This window comes from Lithobates pipiens, unplaced genomic scaffold, assembly GCF_037356315.1.
Source record: "Lithobates pipiens isolate NorthernLeopardFrog02 unplaced genomic scaffold, aLitPip1_a1.2 Scaffold_27, whole genome shotgun sequence".
Lineage (NCBI taxonomy): Eukaryota > Metazoa > Chordata > Amphibia > Anura > Ranidae > Lithobates > Lithobates pipiens.
This window is the reverse complement of record NW_027507788.1, coordinates 65649420-65672045: the sequence shown is the minus strand read 5'-3', so window position 1 is coordinate 65672045 and position 22626 is coordinate 65649420. Positions and strand designations below refer to the sequence as shown.

The 22626-nt window shown below is 44.4% G+C and overlaps 1 protein-coding gene across 1 annotated transcript in view; it reads right to left on the bottom strand.

The window, feature by feature from the left end:
• Positions 1–19988: 19988 nt before the first annotated feature.
• LOC143933904 (excitatory amino acid transporter 2-like) overlaps positions 19989–22626 on the bottom strand; it is a 409110-nt gene continuing 406472 nt past the window's right edge. Inside the window, exon 10 of the mRNA XM_077457022.1 lies at positions 19989–21917. Within this exon, the coding sequence (XP_077313148.1) occupies positions 21653–21917 (265 nt within the window). The 3' untranslated portion in view covers positions 19989–21652. The remainder of the gene's footprint in view (positions 21918–22626) is intronic.

Below are 22626 nucleotides of genomic sequence, written 5' to 3'. Positions count from 1 at the left end.
ATGCTGCCAGATTGCACATTAAATGAAACAAAACTAGATACAATTGATGCATTTACACAACCTAAAATTGTCTTATCATACTTGCCATCTGTGTTTACCATGGTATGATAAATGTCCCAGAATAAAGTAACCCTATACACTCTATTGCTAGAGGAGAGCACAGCAATTCTTAGCCCTTGTACACACGGTCGGACATTCCGACCACAAATCCGTCTGATTTTTTCCAACAGATTTTGTCCAAAACTGGTGTTGCATACACACGGTTGGACAAAGTTGGCGGAAAATCCGATTGTGTGGAACGTGATGACGTTCATTCGTTACAAGGGGACTACATTCAGCCTAGTAGCCAATAGCTTTGGTCTCCTAATTTGATCTGAGCATGCGTGGCACTTTGTCCGATCGGAATTCTCTACAAACGATCAGACAATGTCCGATCGGATCATGTTGTCAGAAAATTTTATATCCAGCTCTCAAACTTTGTTGGTCGGACATTCTGATGGAAACAGTCTGATTATCCGACAACACGGTCTGATCTGACATTTTCCGTCTGAATATCCGACCGTGTGTACAAGGGCTTAGAGAAAGAGAGCAACTCATTAAAAAGAATGATTTCAAAGTCAACTACTGTAAAGTGGTAGAAAGGCTAAAATGTATGTGTTTCACGAAAAAGAGGTTAGACTCCCTGAAATGCATTAATAGCAGCAGAAGGATCTACTCATATACCAAGTTATAACCATCCTGTTTGAGAAGTTGCTATTTGCCCATGCTTCTCTCAGACCAGCGATAGAAGTTAGAGCATTTCTGTCATTCTAGGTCATACTTCACACCATGATAAATGGAGAAAGCATGTGTGATATGTTAAAGCGGAGGTCCACCCTAAAATGGACCTCCGCTCATCGGAATCCCCCCCCCTCCGGCGCCACAATCGGCACCTTTCAGGGGGGAGGGGGGTGCAGTTACCTGGATAATCCAGGTAACTGCACCCACTTCCGGGCTAGCTCTCTGCGGAAAGGGGCGTACGTTACGCCCCTTTCCGCAACCGCCCGCCCCCTTCAGCAAGTGCCCCGCTGCCTGCTGGGAAACACACAGCTCCCAGAGGCAGCGGGGACCGTCCGGATTGCGCCGCGCGGCTCGCGCATGCGCAGTAGGGAACCGGGAAATGAAGCCGAAAGGCTCCATTTCCTGATTCCCATACCCAAGATGGCGGCGGCACGAGCGAGCGATCGGCTTCGGGTGCCGACATCGCGGGCGCGCTGGACAGGTAAGTGTCACTATTTAAAAGTCAGCAGCTGCAGTATTTGTAGCGGCTGACTTTAAAAAAAAAAAAAAAACGCGGAGTCCCGGTGGACTCCCGCTTTAAGTTTATGCAATGAAAATGTAAGAGCATTACATTTTATATATATATTTATATATATATTGTTAAATAATTTTCAGTGTGCTTCAACCTTTTTCATTATTATACCATATACAGAGATATTAAAAACTTGATGTTTGTCAGTCCCTCCGCTAGTGGAACTGAAAACAGATGAAACAGATGAAAAAATAAGATAAGAACTCTTATTGTGACTTCATACATTTCATCACTAAGCCATGTCAGCCTGGGGAAAGGGAGTCTTAACGGAAAAGGCAGGTCTATTTTATGGACAATAGCATTACATTGAACACACATTAAACAAATAGCAAATCCAAAAGTGTAGGAAACCTTTTAAAAAAACATTAAGACAATATTAGTAAACAGCAGAATTATATTAACTCATAGTACATGTGGTTCTGAAAAGCCTTAAATACATATTCTAAAAGGGAGGCATTTATAAACATCATCCACAAAGCATCATCTACCAAAATGTTTGCACACAAAAAAAGTAAAAAAAAAATAACTGGACAAGTATACAAATTCTGCCTTAAGCAAAGGGATTGAAATAAAAAAGTAGAGCTCTACCCAACTTGTGATTTTCTTCCTACTAAAAAAAAAAAACACACTTGGAAATAACAATACATCATGTGATACAAAGAGTGTAAATAAAAATAATAATATCGCTGTCAAAATGATAATAAAGAGCAGCAGCTCTGCTGCGGGATATTTTGTCACAGATTCAATATTTCTAGAAAAGTTATACAAATAATGTTAGCTAAAAAAATAATAACATTTTACATATTAAAAACATCAACAATTGTGATATAAATTGGTTTCGATTTGAGTGCCAACCTACTATATAAATAATGAATTAAAAATCACCAGCACATTGATACAGTGACATAGTTCACAGATATAAATTCACAAAGGTTAAGTAACTCCTCTTCATAAGCACTATTAATAGATCTCCAAAGTGTGACACCACCACCTTAATATGGATGTAGGTTTACCAAAAGCGTTGGACTCTCTAGCTAAAGAGAGGTCAGATGCACATATGGCCAAATACCATGACGGGGGTAATCACAGGATAGAAGTGTAGGCTGTACTCCTTATCCCGATAATACTCCAAAGGGACCACAATCCACATAAGAAATAAAAACTCCACATAGTCTAATATGGTACAAATTATTTTATTGTATAAAAAGAATTGCACTTACACATTTGAAGAGCCTAACTCGTATTAGTAACAGCTGGCCAGCTGAAACACAGAGGCATCCTGTACTTACTGGAACATGCAATGACGTTAGCACGTCACTCTGCCCTACGTGTTTCGTCTCTTATGCCATTGCCATCTCTTTTGTCCTTGTCCTTTATGAACTTTATGAATTTATATCTGTGAGCTATGTCACTGTGTCAGTATGCTGGTGATTTGGTTTTTTATTTTGTTACATGTGGGTGTTTTCTAATTCATTGTTTATATAGTATGTTGGCACTCAAATCTAATATAATTTATAACACCATTGTTGATGTTTTTCATATTTGAAATGTTATTTTTGTTAGCTCAATATTATTTTAGTGCGCCTCTTTTCTAGAAAAAAAAGTGTAATTTTCTGCATGATCCAGACAGGGAGATCTGTGTAAGCACTGTGGTGCTTGAGTTGATTACCTTCCCTGTTAATTGATAAGCTTTCAGTGGCAAAAAAATAGTGCTGATAGTGTTCAGCACAAAACTCCAAGGCTGTGAAGTATACACGTCCTTTAGGCTCACCTCACACTATACCTAATCTGTAACACTAACCCTTCCTGTAACCTAAACCATTATGTTGACCTTCACACTTATCATCCTTATCATCGCAAACATAAAACCAACCATTCTAGGACGAACCTTACCAACGTTCATCATCTACTATGAACAAGCATAACTTATGGTTGAGATATAGCAAATAGGTTGACGCATTTCATATCACTTTTCCCTTCCTTTTTTGCTTACCCATGTTCCCTGTAGAAGCTCTATCCCAGGGCTAGTTTTCAGATTTTTTGCTCTTTAAATTGCATATATGTTTTTTGTATCTTTAGAAGTAATTTTTCTGATCATTTGCACATATATGAGAGATAGAAGGTCCTGGAGAAATGGTGATCTCTGCAAAACAAGTCAACCTAATTTATATATCTCAACCATAAGTTATGCTTGTTCATAGCAGATGATGAATGCTGATAGCAACATGCAAGCAACTATACACAATATATATTTTTATATACTTTATTAGTAGAACACATATTTTTATTTTTTATATTGCTGTATCTTTGTGATACAGCAAGATAAAAAAAAAAACTACTGTGTGCAGCAGACCCCCTCAGCCCCTTTAATACTTACCTGAGCCCCATCTAGATCCAGTAATGTTTCAGCAGTGTTCCAGCTGCCCGAGACTCCCCTCCTTATTGGCTGGCTCATTATTGGCTCTCGCTGCTGTCAATCAAAGTCAAAGCCATTGAGAAGAGAAAGGGGGTGGGGCAGGGCCACGGCCTCATGTCTGAGTGGACACACGGATCTGCCCCCCATAGCAAGCTGCTTGCTGTGGGGCACTCAGCAGGAGGGAGGGGCCAGGAGCGCCAGTGAAGGACCTGGGAAAAGGAGGATCTGGGCTGCTCTGTGCAAAACCATTAGTATCACTTTAAGCCATTAATGCAATGTATTACATTGCTATGTGTATCAAACAATATTTATTAGTGTCCATTTTACTGTATAACTGCATCCTTTATGCAACACAACTAACTGAAAAAAACAATAATCTTCTGTATAAAGCTAAATTCATATGCTTCTTGATTCGGCCAGAAAAGCAGTACAAAAAGAAATCAGAGCGGGCAAAGCACTATAGTCCACAGCAACCAACCATATTTACCAGAATCAGGTCATTGAAAAATGTATTTTCATTTGCCGCTAAGGTTTAAAATGTACGTTACATGAAAAAGCAAGGTCTGCTTTAATGAAAACCCTCCAAATAAAACATGTTTAAAAAAGGTGCCAAAGAAAGCCCCATTAGAAGAAAAAATGTAAAAATACTTACCTGGGACCCCAATTCACTATGCCTTGCCCCTTTGGAGATCGTGCAAGGTGCAATAGCACATTCACTTGGGATCTTGAGCATGTTGGGGATATGCATATGCTCTGGACTCTGTAATGTTAAATATATTCCACACATATTATTTGAGATAGAAGAAAAAAAATGCTTAGAGCAGGCAGAGGAGTTGGTTTCTCTCCTCTCTCTGTGGTCCTGACAGTTTTCTCTTGTGTTGTAAAGACTTGTTGCTGTTTGCCTCCCTTCTATGCTGTGTGTTCCCAAGAGTTAGACAGTCTGACTGGTTTTGTCTCAAATTCTGTGTTGTCTGCCTCTGCAGGGCTGTCTGACCTCACCTGCTGCTGCTTAAGTAAGTAGATAAAAGCAGTTGGGTCTTAAAGAGACAAGGTACCTGTTTTTTTCTTGGTGACAGAATTATGGGTTTTTTCAATTTTTTTGTGCACATATGAGCTCACCACATTTGTCAGTGGCACAAAAGATTAGCGAAAGTATGAGGGGCATATCTTAATAAGAGTGCTCAAGGAATGCTCAAGAAATGCAGTATGGTGTCCTGCATGATTTTAGCAGCAGAAGCCCTAAACGCAAACACTCCAGAAAATCTAAGAAAAGTCATCCCCTGACCAGGACAATATGCACTCCTCACATTCCTGCACAGGGTGGCTTTCATGATCCTCAAGCAACTCACATGGCAATGGCTCACATGTGTTTACAGCAGTGCAATAATAAATGCCTTGCCCAGCCCTGTATCAAACATTAATTGGCATGAATTGCCTCAAATGCCAATGGATAAGGAACAGGCAAGATGCAGGCCTGACCATCGCAAATGCACGCAGATATTTCCAAATGTGAAAAAGGAAGAACTTATTTTCCCATAATGATGAAGTTAAAAGCTCATTGAAGAAGAGTGTGAGACGTGATAAAAATAATAATTTACAGTAAAGGTCTCCAAGCTTTATCCAATGAAGCTGGCTGATGCATGTTTAAGCAACGCATTTCTAGCAGTGGATGGGGCCTGCCAGCATCAAGTGCGCTAGTGTCTTTGCCTTTTAATACATTTAGTAATCCAACGGGTTGAAAAATGTACTTAAGGCTGGTTCACACTGGATGCAGTTCAATGCATTTTTATTAGAGCCAAAAATGCATGAACAGTGTTTACCATGGATTCCAATGGTCTACATCACACGTGTGCTATGTGTTCCAGTACAGTCAATAAATGGAGAGCATGTTGCATTTTTTCTCTATAGGACGTATCTATAACATGGCAAACGCATTGAAAAAGCATGTGAACACCTCAAAAGTGTGCATGCAGAAAACCTCTTCAAATCAGATTTATGGTGAATTGGCCTGCAGACTTGCAGGAAATCTATACTGTGGCAGGATTTTACCTGTCGACTAGGGTAAGGGTTCAGGAGGCCAAATCTAATAGGCCAGGCTGAAATTCATCAGATCACAATTAAGGGGGCTCAAACTTCCTTTGTCCTTCCTTCCTTTTTACATGGAAACCAATCCAGAGCAGGCTGCTAGACATTTGGAAGGTCTTTTGAAGGTGGACCCATTTAGTGTCTTCCAGTGGGAGCCAGGATAGTCTCCTTTTTGGAGGGTTTGGGTGACAAACATTAAAGATAGCTGGGAGTACAATCACCAAATCCTTTCATTCATGACCAACAGATCTCAAGAAGAAACAATTACTGCAAGATTAAGTATAAGAATTATACTGCAACAAGTCCATAGTGCTGGTGCCACTAAAAGAACAAATCTGGGGGTTTCTCCCCATTCTTTCTAGTACCCAAGGCTTCAGGAGCTGTCCCTACTGTCTGGGTTTGAAGAAATCAAATGGGTACATACACAACAAAAGGTTCAAGATCGTGTCCGTGCAAACAGTCATGACGATAGTTCAGCATGAGGACCAGTTAGAGTCAATCGACCTGCCCGACATATACCATATACCAATCAGTGTGTAACACCAGAGACATCTGAGATTTGCAGTGACTGGCTGTCACTTCCAGTTTAGGGGTTTGCCATTTTTAAAATACGGCACTGCACCAAGAAACTTTTTTAACATTTTGAAGGCAGTAGTACCAGTAATTCATCTTTGAGGGTAAGGCCTTGCCATTATTTGGACAATGTTTTGATTGTCGCAGCTGTAAGGCAGGAGCTGGCAAAGCATCACAATTTTTTCCTAGAATTTTTCTCCAAGTTCAGTCAATTAGTGACCAAACAGGAAAAGCAGTTAACCCCTTCTTAAGCTATGAAGCATCTTGGAGTAGTTTTTCATACCCAAATATGTCAAGAAGTTTTCCAAAACGGCAGATGAATATCTGCATATGAGGAGTCATGGAGACAGCATTTATGTCAGCGAGGGATTGCATTGTCCCCATTGGGACATTTTACAGCAGTTATTCCAGTGCTGCCTTGGACCAAGTGGCACATGGGGGGGGGGGGGGGGGGCTTTTCAATTTGCCTTCCTCTGTCAATAGAATGGGCTGCCTATGGATCAGAACATCTTTGTGTCTGCAGCAATTAGCAAGAACTGGAGGTTTGGACACAAGTGTGTCTATTTTGTGGTGTGCCTCTCAGCCCAGGAGATGGAATAATTCTGACGTCGGATGCCAGTCTGCCTCCAGTCTGAAGAGACAAGTGCAAGGCCATTGGAGCATAGTGGAATGCGGATGCTCTGACTGACTTAAATATAAGGCAGTTTTTTTCTAGCTTTGCAAGCCTTTCAGGATCTTTCTCCAAGGGGCCCGAGTAAAGTTTATGATCAACAACAAGACAGCAGTAGCTTACATTGCTTACACAACGTGCCTGTCTTTTCCTGTTACTTCTCATAACATAAACTTTTTACTGGACGGAGAGCCGCTTACAGGCAGTTAAAGGCATTCTACTTACTGGGAAAGCAGGATCCACTAACGGATTAGTTAGGCAAATCATTTTCCAACAATAAGTATCTCAACTAGTATTGGCTCTATGGTACATTCCAGCATTAGTTTTCATAGCGAGTGCTCTGAACACACAGCTTCCAGTATTTTTAATAATGTACAAAGGTGAAGTGATAGATGATGGATTCACAATGACATAGGCGTTTTCCAATTTGGTTTTTGTCTTCCTCCAGCCTCTTTTTGATTATGAAGATTTAGACAAAACATATCTATGCCATACAGGTGCTTTTCCCCTGCCGAAGAGGCCTTGGTTGCCATTCAGCACCACCTATCCTGTTTCCAGTCAAACAACACCAACATTAATGGCAGCACCCCAATCCAGTGAGACTCTTAATTAGTGATGGCCGAACGGTTCGCCCGGCGGTCGTTTCGCGGCGAATTTCCGACTTTCGCCGTCCGCGGGTTCGAACGCCTTTTTCCGTCGTTCGCCCCGGCGGACTTACGTGTTTAATGTATACAAGAACTTTAACCTTTCGTGACACGTTTATCATGTGTTACAGGACAACCAATTGAGACATGACAGCTCATGGACACTTGGACATTCCCCCTAACCTATAAATACACCCGATCCGGTGGCCATTTTACATTCTTTCTTCTGTCACTGTAGGGAAAGGATCCTGTGTGGAGTAGGGACAGAGAAAACGCTAGCTATTTGGTACACAAAAGTTCTTTTCAGGACTGGTATAGGTGTTAGGTCAGCAGCCTGAGTTTCTTTTGTCAGTTTAGATAAAGGGACAGAGCGCTGTATGCTGCTATTTTAGGGACAGCTCAGCCAGATTAGTCTTTCTTCATCATCATCATCATCATCATCATTAGCTGTTACTATCAGGTCCACAAAAGAGCTGTTCCAGCTAATCGTTCCAGCCTACTCTTTTTTGCCAATTTGTATAGGGACAGGCAGGAAGCAGTGTTGTCAGGCAGTGAGGATAATTTTAAAGACTTGCTGTTACTATTAGTTCCACAAAGGTTCTTTTCAGGACTGGTATCAGTGGTACGGTAATAGGCTTGTACACGTATAATATTCTTTCTTCCAAATATAGAAAGAATATTATACTTGACTGCTGCCCTTCTGCTGCAGTCTGCTAATCATTCACAACTCACTTGTTCCACAAAAGTTCTTATAAGGACTGGTAACTTGGTCTGTCTAGGGTGCTACGGTACATAGGCTTGGGTGCGGTACAGTCTGCTGTTCTGTAAGGACCGCTATCGGTCCACAATAGATAGGGTTGCCGTGCACTACTGCTGACCGCTGCCCTATACTGCAGCAGTCCTTCAGCGGTATAGGGACTGACGCACAGTCTGCTAAACACTAATACACAACCTGCTTGGTCCACAAAAGTTCTTATAAGGACTGGTAACTTGGTATAGGGTGCTACGGTACATAGGCCTGAGTGCGTTACAGTCTGCTGTTCTGTAAGGACCGCTATCGGTCCACAATACATAGGGTTGCCGTGCACTACTGCTGACCGCTGCCCTATACTGCAGCAGTCCTTCATTGGTATAGGGACTGACGTACAGTCTGCTAATCACTAACACACAACCTGCTTGGTCCACAAAAGTTCTTATAAGGACTGGTAACTTGGTATAGGGTGCTACGGTACATAGGCCTGAGTGCGTTACAGTCTGCTGTTCTGTAAGGACCGCTATCGGTCCACAATACATAGGGTTGCCGTGCACTACTGCTGACCGCTGCCCTATACTGCAGCAGTCCTTCAGCGGTATAGGGACTGACGCACAGTCTGCTAAACACTAATACACAACCTGCTTGGTCCACAAAAGTTCTTATAAGGACTGGTAACTTGGTATAGGGTGCTACGGTACATAGGCCTGAGTGCGTTACAGTCTGCTGTTCTGTAAGGACCGCTATCGGTCCACAATACATAGGGTTGCCGTGCACTACTGCTGACCGCTGCCCTATACTGCAGCAGTCCTTCATTGGTATAGGGACTGACGTACAGTCTGCTAATCACTAACACACAACCTGCTTGGTCCACAAAAGTTCTTATAAGGACTGGTAACTTGGTATAGGGTGCTACGGTACATAGGCCTGAGTGCGTTACAGTCTGCTGTTCTGTAAGGACCGCTATCGGTCCACAATACATAGGGTTGCCGTGCACTACTGCTGACCGCTGCCCTATACTGCAGCAGTCCTTCAGCGGTATAGGGACTGACGCACAGTCTGCTAAACACTAACACACAACCTGCTTGGTCCACAAAAGTTCTTATAAGGACTGGTAACTTGGTATAGGGTGCTACGGTACATAGGCCTGAGTGCGTTACAGTCTGCTGTTCTGTAAGGACCGCTATCGGTCCACAATACATAGGGTTGCCGTGCACTACTGCTGACCGCTGCCCTATACTGCAGCAGTCCTTCATTGGTATAGGGACTGACGTACAGTCTGCTAATCACTAACACACAACCTGCTTGGTCCACAAAAGTTCTTATAAGGACTGGTAACTTGGTATAGGGTGCTACGGTACATAGGCCTGAGTGCGTTACAGTCTGCTGTTCTGTAAGGACCGCTATCGGTCCACAATACATAGGGTTGCCGTGCACTACTGCTGACCGCTGCCCTATACTGCAGCAGTCCTTCAGCGGTATAGGGACTGACGCACAGTCTGCTAAACACTAACACACAACCTGCTTGGTCCACAAAAGTTCTTATAAGGACTGGTAACTTGGTATAGGGTGCTACGGTACATAGGCCTGAGTGCAGTACAGTCTGCTGTTCTGTAAGGACCGCTATCGGTCCACAATACATAGGGTTGCCGTGCACTACTGCTGACCGCTGCCCTATACTGCAGCAGTCCTTCATTGGTATAGGGACTGACGTACAGTCTGCTAATCACTAACACACAACCTGCTTGGTCCACAAAAGTTCTTATAAGGACTGGTAACTTGGTATAGGGTGCTACGGTACATAGGCCTGAGTGCAGTACAGTCTGCTGTTCTGTAAGGACCGCTATCGGTCCACAATACATAGGGTTGCCGTGCACTACTGCTGACCGCTGCCCTATACTGCAGCAGTCCTTCATTGGTATAGGGACTGACGTACAGTCTGCTAATCACTAACACACAACCTGCTTGGTCCACAAAAGTTTTTATAAGGACTGGTAACTTGGTATAGGGTGCTACGGTACATAGGCCTGAGTGCAGTACAGTCTGCTGTTCTGTAAGGACCGCTATCGGTCCACAATACATAGGGTTGACGTGCACTACTGCTGACCGCTGCCCTATACTGCAGCAGTCCTTCAGCGGTATAGGGACTAAGAGTTTTGTCACAGGGTGATTTAAAAAATGACAGGCAGAGGAAGAGGCAGGCCCTTCCGCAGGGGTGGTAGGGGTAGGGCAGGAGCAACAGCCTTGAGCCAAAGTGGGAAGTTGCAGAAGGTGCGTTCAATTACTTTAAAGGACGCACCAGACTTGGTTGAGTGGCTCACTCAGCCTTATTCTTCTGCACCCTCCTCATCCTCTCGATCTGCACCCTCTTCTTCACTCTCTGCTATGTGCACCCCCAAAGACACTACCACCAACAACACGACCACCACCACCACCACCACATACCTTCCGCTTGAGTCACTGGAATTATTTTCCGATCCATATCAAGAGGACATTTCTGATGCGCAGCCACTCTTGGTATTGGATCAGGAAGAGGAGGCAGCAACAAGCGCTACTCAGCAGTCTGACGCCAGTACCCAGATCAGCCCAAGGAGGAGGTTGGTCCCCGGTGTTGCTGCCTACTCTACTTATAGCGGTGGGGAAGGTGACGTTGATGATGACGTGTCTAGTGATGTCACGTGGGTGCCCACAAGAGAGGAAGAGGAGGGGAGTTCAGAGGGAGATATGGACCAGCAGATAGGGAGGAGAAGCAGCAATGACTTACATTGCACAGCAGGGACAAAGCAGACTGCAAATGTATCAGGAGCGAGTCATCGACCATGTACGGTCACATCTGGCGCTCCCAGGACACCGGCACATGGCTCCGCAGTGTGGGCTTTTTTTAACGTGTCCGCTGCTGACAATAGCGTTGCCATCTGCAATCTTTGCAGTCAACGCGTTAGTCGCGGTAAGCCCAATACTCACCTAGGGACGACCGCCTTAAGAAGGCACATGAGCAGCCATCACCGAGCCCAGTGGGAGCAACGGAACACACAAAGCCACACTGCAGGCTCTCACCGTCCAGCCTCGTCTTCTACTTCTCCTTCTCCTCTCTCCTCACAATTGTCCTCCACTCCACCTTCCATCACGCCAAGCTCACATTTTTCTGCAAAAAGGCAGGCTTCCGTGGGCCTAATGTTTGAGCGTAAAAAAATGATGACGCCGGATAACCCTCTTGCCCAACGGTTGGCGGCTGGCTTGTCAGAACTCATAGCCCGCCAACTACTGCCATATAAACTGGTGGACTCGGAGGCCTTTCGCAAATTTGTGGCCATTGGAACACCACAATGGAAGGTCCCAGGAAGGAAGTATTTCTCAGAGAAGGGCATCCCAGAGCTATATGGCCATGTTCAGCGGCAAGTGAATGTATCTCTGGCACACAGTGTCGGTGCCAAGATACATCTGACCACAGACACGTGGTCTAGCAAACACGGGCAGGGAAGGTATATCAGTTTTACTGCCCACTGGGTGAACCTTCTGACGGCCGTCAAGCATGTAACCCGTGGCACCCGTGTAGATTTGGTTTTACCGCCACGGATTGCATGCAGGCCTGACTCTTCTTCTCCTCCTCCTACTCCATCCTCCTCCCTCTCCTCCTCAGCTGCCTCCTCCTTTTCCGCTGCTAGCGTCTCTTCCACTGCACCGCCCAAGCTCCCCAGAACCTATTCCACATGCCAGGTGAGACGTTGCCATGCCGTGCTGCGTCTGTTGTGCCTGGAAGCAAAGAGCCACACTGGCCCGGCACTCCTTTCAGCTTTGCGTTCACAGGCAGATGAGTGGCTAACACCGCTCAATTTGACAGTTGGTAAAGTGGTGTGTGACAACGGTGCCAATCTGCTTAGCGCATTGAAACAGGGCAAAATCACGCACGTGCCGTGCATGGCACACGTCTTAAACTTGGTCGTGCAGCGATTCCTTGTCAAATACCCTGGGGTCCAGGACATCTTGCGGCAGGCAAGGAAAATCTCGGCCCATTTCAGAAGATCTTACACGGCCATGGCTCGCCTTGCTGACATTCAGCGGCGACACCATCTGCCGGTCAGACGTCTTATTTGCGATTGCCCGACGCGATGGAACTCAACCTTCTATATGCTTGATAGGCTGCTCCAGCAGAAACGTGCAGTTAACGTCTACCTGTATGAACTCTGCGAAAGAAACGGTTCTGGGGAGCTGGGTTTTTTTTCACCGCGCCAGTGGCTGCTCATGCGCGACACATGCAGACTTCTGCGGCCATTTGAGGAGATCACCAAACTGGTCAGTCGCAGCCATGGCGCCATCAGTGACATGGTACCTTATGCCTTCTTTCTGGAGCGTGCATTGCGTCGTGTCATTGATCAGGCTGTGGAGGAGCAGGAGCGGGAAGATGAGGAAGTCGCAATGCTGGATGAATTCCCAGGGGGGGCTACTCTATCTGAGACAAGTCAACAACAGGAGTCTGATGAGGAGTCAGAGGAGGATGGTGCCGGGGCGGATGAGCAGGAGCAAGAAGAGCATGCTTTAAACCTTTCTGGGATCCCTGTTGTGCGAGGATGGGGAGAGGAGAATGAAGAGGACGACATTATCCTGGATGATGAGCAGGAGCCAGGCCACCACACCGCTTCCACTTTAGTGCAAATGGGGGCCTTCATGCTCCAGTGTTTTAATAGGGACCCCCGTATAAAAAGCATGAGGGTCAAGGACCAGTACTGGGTGGCAACGTACTTAGACCCCCGGTACAAACACAAAATGGCGGAAATGTTACCGCCGTCGCAGAGGGCTGTCAGAATGCAGCACTTCCAGGCCTTGCTTCGAGAAATGCTGCATTCTGCTTTTGCGTGCGCTGGCAGAGGAGCAATTCCCACTCCCAGAGAAGGATTTGCGGGTACCAATCCAACAGCGCCTGCAAGAAGAGGCCGGTTTGAAGATGTGTTGGTGACTTCGGATATGAGGTCATTCTTTCAGCCGACCCATCGACAGGTGTCATCCGGATCCAGCATCAGGGAACGCCTAGACCGTCAGGTGTCCGACTACATTGGGTTAACGGCCGATGTGGACGCTCTGAGGAGTGATGAACCCCTAGACTACTGGGTGGGCAGGCTTGACCTCTGGCCAGAGCTTGCCCAATTTGCAATCGAACTGTTGGCTTGCCCCTCATCCAGTGTCCTGTCCGAAAGGACGTTCAGCGCAGCAGGGGGGATTGTGACCGATAAGCGTACTCGCCTAGCTCACCACAGTGTTAACTACCTCACATTTCTAAAAATGAATGAGGCATGGATCTCGGAGGAATTCAACACATGTGATCAGTAGACCATGTATATGTCTATAAACAATTTTTGGAATCAAGCACACAGACCTTCTTAATTCATTTGGCTCACTTCCCTGACCCAAAAAAGCACACCGTACTATATGCCCCTACCCTCCTCTTTGAAGAGGTTGAGCGGTGTCATATTTCTACTGGGGCTGCTTATTATGAGGGGTTCCCACCATCCCTGTGCTGTGCTGACTTCCTCCTGGGTGTTCTTATTATGAGGGGCTCCCACCATCCCTGTGCTGTGCTGACTTCCTCCTGGGGGTTCTTATTATGAGGGGATCACACCATCCCTGTGCTGTGCTGACTTCCTCCTGGGGGTTCTTATTATGAGGGGATCACACCATCCCTGTGCTGTGCTGACTTCCTCCTGGGGCTGCTTACGGTGCTGCTGTCAGCGCTGTATGTCACGGAGCTGCTGTCAGCGCTGTATGTCACGGAGCTGCTGTCAGCGCTGTATGTCACGGAGCTGCTGTCAGCGCTGTATGTCACGGAGCTGCTGTCAGCGCTGTATGTCACGGAGCTGCTGTCAGCGCTGTATGTCACGGAGCTGCTGTCAGCGCTGTATGTCACGGAGCTGCTGTCAGCGCTGTATGTCACGGAGCTGCTGTCAGCGCTGTATGTCACGGAGCTGCTGTCAGCGCTGTATGTCACGGTGCTGCTGTCAGCGCTGTATGTCACGGAGCTGCTGTCAGCGCTGTATGTCACGGAGCTGCTGTCAGTGCTGTATGTCACGGAGCTGCTGTCAGCGCTGTATGTCACGGAGCTGCTGTCAGCGCTGTATGTCACGGAGCTGCTGTCAGCGCTGTATGTCACGGTGCTGCTGTCAGCGCTGTATGTCACGGAGCTGCTGTCAGCGCTGTATGTCACGGAGCTGCTGTCAGTGCTGTATGTCACGGAGCTGCTGTCAGCGCTGTATGTCACGGAGCTGCTGTCAGCGCTGTATGTCACGGAGCTGCTGTCAGTGCTGTATGTCACGGAGCTGCTGTCAGCGCTGTATGTCACGGAGCTGCTGTCAGCGCTGTATGTCACGGAGCTGCTGTCAGCGCTGTATGTCACGGTGCTGCTGTCAGCGCTGTATGTCACGGAGCTGCTGTCAGCGCTGTATGTCACGGAGCTGCTGTCAGCGCTGTATGTCACGGTGCTGCTGTCAGCGCTGTATGTCACGGAGCTGCTGTCAGCGCTGTATGTCACGGTGCTGATGTCAGTGCTCTGTATTACGGTGCTGCTGTCAGTGCTCTGTATCTCCTGCACCCTCTTGTTTGCCTACCCTGGTCCCTGACCTTCCCTCTCCTCCATTGCCTTCATTAGCTCCATAGTCCTGAATTGTCAGAACAATTTCCCAAATAAAAAAAAAATGCTTGTAGTTATCGATCCCAAATTCACCTCATACATGTATTATGCTATTGTCCAGGTGGTGGGACTACGTGCTACCCCCTAATAATTACCACGTGGCCGCAAATTCGACCTAAAGGTTTGCGAAATTCGCCTCCCATTGAAGTCAATGGAGCCCGCGGCGAACGGTCGTTTTCGCGAACGTTTGTGCCCGTTCGCGTTTCGCGTTCGCGAAACGTCCCGTCGGAAGTTCGTCCATCACTACTCTTAATAGCCTGACTATTGAATTGACCGGACAAGAGGTGCAGGGAGGCTCATCTGAGGTGGTTGAGACCTTGGCAAAGACTACAAGACCATGAACACTACATATGAGAATATGAAAGACGTTTGTTCTGTTTACTCAACCTAGTTTTCTCTCTGGTTGGTCTGGCATACAACTCTATTGAATAAATGCGGCATGCAGGCCGTAATCCATATACAACTACCAAGGAAATTCTTGTTCCCTTCATGGGACCTAGGCTTGGTTCTGAAAGAGCTCATACAGGCATCCTTTGCTCCAATAGCTTTGTTTCCATTGCAGACCCTAGTGGTAAAACTAGTTCCTCTGACAGCAGTTGCTTCAGACAGACGGATTTTGGAGGTTGCAGCACTTTCCTGCAAAGATCCTTCTTGTGTCTTTTTTAGTGATACTACATCCATCTGCAAGTGGTACCCAGTTTGCAGGAAAACCTGGGGGCAGTCCCTTGTAAGCATTCACATGGAGTTACTGAGTATACAGCAGGAAGACTTCAGGTCCTTACACAAGTTGCTAACAGTGTACATGCAAAGATCAAAGATCAAAGAGATTTAATTTGTTCAGAAATGACCTGGAAGATGGGATAAGCAGAGCAATAACTTCTCCGCAGGATGTGGAAACCTTGCAAAAAGATCTGAACAAATTAATGGGGTGGGGAACTACATGGCAAATGAGGTTCAATGTAGAAAAATGTAAAATAATGCATTCCCTCTGGGGGAATCTAGGATAGAAAATAACCTGGGGGTCCTAGTATATGACAGGCTCAGCAATGGCATGCAATGCCAAGTTGCTGCTAACAAAGCAAACAGAATATTGGCATGCATTAAGGGGATCAACTCCAGAGATAAAACGATAATTCTCCCACTCTACAAGACTCTGGTCCGGCTGCACCTGGAGTATGCTGTCCAGTTCTGGGCACCAGTCCTCAGGAAGGAGGATTTACTGGAAATGGAGCGAGTACAAAGAAGGGCAACAAAGCTGATAAAGGGTCTGGAGGATATTAGTTATGAGGAAAGGTTGCGAGCACTGAACTTATTCTCTCTGGAGAAGAGACACTTGACAGGGGATATGATTTCAATGTACAAATAACATACTGATGACCCCACAATAGGGATAAAAGTTTTTCGCGAAAGGAAGTTTAACAAGACTCGTGGCCACTCATTAAAATGAGAAGAAAAGAGGTTTAACCTTAAACTACGTAGAGGGTTCTTTACTGCAAGAACCACAAGGATGTGGAATTCACTTCCACAGACGGTGGTCTCAGCGAGGGGCATTGATAGTTTCAAGAAACTATTAGATAAGCACCTGAACTACCGCAACATACAGGGATATACAATGTAATACTGACATATAATCACACACATAGGTTGGACTTGATGGACTTGTGTCTTTTTCAACCTCACCTACTATGTAACTATGTAAAAGTCATGAGGAAAGTGGACAATCCTTTTCATTACTTGAGTCATCTTCTATTGGTTTACCAGGGTGATTAGATTGGCATGCAGAAAGTGGGCCTTTCTGCTCAGGAACAGGGGCAAGCTTCTTCAAACTGAGGGGTGGAAGTCTTTGTGGCAGTTATGCCAGGATGTCAGTGAAGAGTATATGAGAGATGGCTAGCCCTTCATTGAACTTTAAAAGATATGCGTGCAGTCGGCAAGCTCTGTAAATTTTGGGAGGAGACATATACATTTTTGTCTTTGGCAACTTTTCTGCAATTGTCAGTGTTTCTTTTCATGTGTTCTCTCCGACCCGTTTATTCAGCTAGTTAAATCCCATTGTCTGCTGACGTAAGGTATGGCCAGGAATGTGAAAAATTGTTATCAAATACTTTCTGTAATTTTCCTTTGCTGGCCTATCCTCACGTTACCACATGACTCCCTCCCAAGTGGCCTGTCGCAGGCTAGATTATCGAACACATCAGTGGGGGGTTGGCTGTCTTTTATTCAGCTAGGTGGTCATGGGCGCCAGAGGAGGCTTTAACCCACTGTGTGCTGACATGAGGATAGGAAAATTACGGTAAGTATTTGATAACAATTTTCCATATTATACACATACAGTGCCTTGAAAAAGTATTCATACTCCTTGAAAGTTTCCACGCTTGTTTCTAAAGAGTGGAAAACCGCATTAGAATAACACCAGAAGAAAAAATCCTATGTACAATACTTATACCTGACCACTGCACCCTGTACATTTCAGTGCCTTGAAATAGTATTCATACCCGCTGAAATTGTCCACATTTTGTTATGTTACTACCAAAAACTTAAATGTATTTTTTTGTGCTTTAATGTAATAGACCAACACAAAGTGGCACGTGAAGTGAAGTGAAAATGATAAACGGTTTTTAAATTCTTTTACAAATAAATATCTGAAAGCAAGTGTTTTTGTATTCAGCCCCCCTGAGTTAATACTTTGTAGAACCACCTTTCACTGCAATTATAGCTGCAAGTCTTTTTGGAGATGTCTCTACCAGCTTTGCAGATCTAGAGAGTGACGTTTTTGCCCATTCTTTTTTGAAAAATTGCTTAAGCTCTGTCAGATTGGATGGAAAGCGTCTGTGAATAGTAATTTTCAAATCTTGCTACAGATTCTCAATTGGATTTGAGTCTGGACTTTGACTGGGCCATTCTAACATCTAAATCATTTCATTGTAGCTCTGACTGTATGTTTAGGGTCGTTGTCCTGCTGAAAGGTGAAGTCTCAAGTCTATTGCAGACTCAAACAGGTTTTCTTCTAAAGTTGCCCTGTATTTGACTCCAGCCATCTTCCCATCAACTCTGAACAGATTCCCTGTCCCTACTGAAGAAAAGCATCCCCACAACATGATGCTGCCACCATTATCTTTCATGGAGGAGATGATGTGTTCAGCGTGATGTGCAGTAATAGATTGCTTTTAGCTCAAAAAGTTCAATTTTGGTCTCATCTGACTAGAGTGCCTTCTTCCACATGTTTGCTGTGTCCCCCACATGACTTTTCACAAACTGCAAATGGGACTTCTTATGGCTTTCTTTCAATAGTGGCTTTCTTCTTGCCACTCTTCCATCAAGGCCAGATTTATGGAGTGCATGACAAATAGTTATCCTGTGGACAGATTCTCCCATTTGTTACCATGGGCCTCTCTGATGAATGCTCTCCTTGCCTGGCCTGTTAGTTTAGGTGGACGGCCATGTCTTGGTAGGTTTTCAGTTGTGTCATACTATTGGCTCGACTTTTGGATGATGGATTGAACAGTGCTCCGTGAGGTTTTCAAAGCTTGGGATATTTTTTTTATAACCTAACTCTGCTTTAAACTTCTCCACAAGTTATCTATGACCTGTCTGGTGTGTTCCTTGGGCCATCATGATGCTGTTTGTTCACTAAGGTTCTCTAACAAACCTCTGAGGGCTTCACTGAACAGTTACATTTATACTGAGATTAAATTACACACAGGTGGACTCTATTTACTAATTAGGTAATTTCTGAAGGCAATGGGTTATACTAGATTTTAGTTATGAGACTATCAGAGTAAAGGGGGCTGAATACAAATGCACGCCACACTTTTCAGATATGTATTTGTTAAAAAAAAAGTGTAAAAAACATTTATCATTTTTCTTTCACTTCACAATCATGTGCCACTTTGTGTTGGTCTATTACATAAAATCCCAATAAAATACATTTACATATTTGGTTGTAATATACAGTATATACAGTATATATATATATATATATATATATATATATATACATACTATTTATAAAATGTAAAGTAATTAAGGTATTGTAGGAATTATTAGAATTACTATAGGACAGCAAGGGTGAATAATACAGAAGTAACCCATGTGAGTTTATATCTTTTTTACTCTGCTATACCATGAGACTAATTGAATAGTAGAAAACACAATGCAAAGAGAATCTGAAGAATTCTATGGAAAGAAAATATATTGTAAACTGATTATATTTGTTAATACAAATATAACCAATTTACAGTTTATTTTCTTTCCATAGAATGGAGGAGTAGCAAATTTAGAACCCAGTATCTGGTCCCTATGAAATGTGGCTGAAAACCACCCTGTGTATAAAAAGAGCATATCTTGTAATCCGCTTCCAATGTATCAGGCTCACAGGTGTGCGCATTAGGGTGTGCACCCCAAAGCTCAAACACATATGACTTTCTCTGTGGCCTCAGCTGCATGGGGCAGTGAATGAATGGGAAGTGCTCTGTGATGAGTGGCTTCTTGTTTATTCACAAACTGAAGCATAGTAAACACATTTTACTATGCTTCAATTATGAATGGATACAGTGAATGAGTGTTCACTGTGTTCATTTAGAAAATAAACTATAGCCCCTTCCACCGCTCTCCATCCTGAAACATCCCCCACAGCAGCTGGGGGAAAGGAGAGGAGGGAAACCAATAGCAATGCAGGGTGGGCGGGGACAAGGAGGAGGGTAAACCCAGGAAGTTGGGCTATTGACAACACACCTAGTGTTGCCTAGGGTACCTGGCATCCCCCCCCCCCCCCCCGCGCACACCTATGATCAGGCTGCAGCAGACACAATCCCTCTCTACAAAACAAGTCTATGAGTCTGCTGATGTAGAATATAATGTACCTTGGCGGACATTACTGTATATCTTAACATTTGTTAAACAGATGAAGTTTCAGTCCACTGAGAGCTTTGTCTAATAGGTAATTTACAAATCTCTGTATTTAACACATTGTTTTAAAAGAATAAGCTTGCAAAAATATGAAAACAACGTTTTTTTTTATTTAAGGTAAATATTAACATAGAATATACATTCCATTTAAATGCTGCATTTTGCCATATTAGAACTGCTTTAACTCTTTCAAATCAAAGATGAAAGAACAGTAGCTACAATCTGAAACACTTCCCACTGCAGCAAACTTTATTTAGTCCCAATATCCTGTACAAGCTGCTTATGCTAGTTGTTTTGCTAATAAGTTTAAGTGAAATTAATTTGCAAAGGAGGACTGTGGCTGCCATGCTTTCATGTATATGCTGAATTATAGGTTAAGGAACGCTGCAAAATATGCTGCCATCCTACGCAGGGAATGTATAGGACATTGACCAAGAGCGAAGCTCTATAATAAACTCTGCATTTTTTAAATTAAAGCTACTGCATAACGTAATACTTTGTTCAAAATGTAAACATGCACCATCAAATTACTTGTCCCATTATTTTAATGTGAATTTGACTGTGCCCACATTATTATGACAGACACATGTAAGCCCTTGTACACGCGGTCGGAAATTCCGACCACAAAATCTGTCTGATTTTTTTCCGACTGATTTTGTCAGAAACTGGTGTTGCATACACACGGTCGGACAAAGTTGTCGGAAAATCTGATCGTTCGGAACGTGATGACGTTCGTTCGTTCCGACGGGACTACGTTCAGTCTAGTAGCCAATAGCTTTGGTCTCGTAATCTGATCTGAGCATACATGGAACTTTGTCCGATTGGAATTCTTTACAAACTATCGAATCCAGCTCTCAAACTTTGTTGGTCGGACATTCCAATGGAAAAAGGCAGATGGAGCCCACACATGGTCGGATTATCCGACAACACGGTCCAATCAGAATGTCCGACCGTGTGTACAAGGCTTGCAGTGCATGTCATACATTGGAGCAAAGCCCCTATGTGGCTCAAATAGATGCAAGAATGCCATCCCCATTTGAAATTGTGCATTATTGTACCTTCCATTTTAAAATGTCACCTACTCAGATGTACCACATTTTGTTTACAATGACTTTTATTTAATTTATGTTTTATTTAGAAATACAATAAAATAGCTTTCATGAAAAGACCCAATAGCATAATAACCTTCAGCTGTGTGTTTCCATGATTTTGGTGCTCAGAATTGGCCTGTTTGGTTACCTCTGTGGCAGAAGGAGCCTTGAAAGCTATACAATACTCAGGAGATGGATACTTCAGACACTACAAATTATGATATTCATAGATGAGGGTTAATTTCACAAGCTTCCACTAACTGCAAAGTTGGGCACCCAGATTTTGAATTATAGTTCCTATAGGAGTGAATAGAGGGGACAGCAAAGGCATCAGCTAACCAGTAGACATTGCACCAATGCCATGCCTGAAGCTGCTAATGTTAGTAAGGAAAGCTGGGTAACCTGAGGCTGGCACTGAAAAATAAACTCACTGCTGCAATCACAGTGTAGCTGAAATAACAGCAAATGCAGCAAAGGGTAAAAATTAATGGTGCAGAGATGGCTCCACCTGAACTTCGTACTCATCAGTAGGCAAGGAGGCATAACCAGAGAATGGTGGGGTGCCAATGCCCTCCCTGATTGGTTTCCTTGCACCTTCATGATTCATTGTGTGCAATTTCATTATATCTGTTCCATCCTTCACATCATGTTTGGCATCAATAGCAGCTAACTCAGCTTTGGAAAGGTGGTAGATGATGCCAGCTCCAAATGAATCACCAACCACATTGATTGAAGTCCTCATTCGGTCTCTGTTAAAATATATTGTGACATAGTTACATACAGTGCACTTGAAAAAGGATTCATACCCCTTGACATTTTCCACATTTTGTCATGTTACAACCAAAAACACAAATGTACTTGTAGCACTGGTATCCTTGTCTACTAATGTGTATTAGCATTTACAATGAAAGTCTATGGACGTTTCTATGGCTTAGTGTTTGGCGCCATCTAGCGGCCAAACACTGAAAGTGGACTTAAATGATTTTTGCTTTCACAAGCATTGAACTATTTAAAGGAAGTGACTGTTAATTACATTGGACAGTTGACCTTTTTACTCAGGATGCCGGGTGACCTACCCATGGACACCCTCTCTTGCACTGCATGCTGGGTAGGACATAAAAAGGACCCCGAGTGGCCATCTTAGGTATCTTGGGAATGCATGGGCTGCCTGTGAGGACATGTGAGGAGGCCTCCCGGAGGAAGCAGCCTATTGCCCTTGCGGAGCACAACCCTGCTCAGTTGTGTGAGTGACCTGAAGTGCCAGGGACACAGTGATCAGATTGGGAAGATCCAGAGACACTCGTTTGAGCATCGGAAGACCAGTCTACCTATCGGACCGCAACGGAGTGAAGGAGTCATCTGAAGTAGGAGCAAGTTATCATACCGAGCTTCCAATCCAGTTGGTGAGCGGGTTGCGGCCCACAGTTTTTTAAAATTTTCACTTAGTCAGACTTGTAT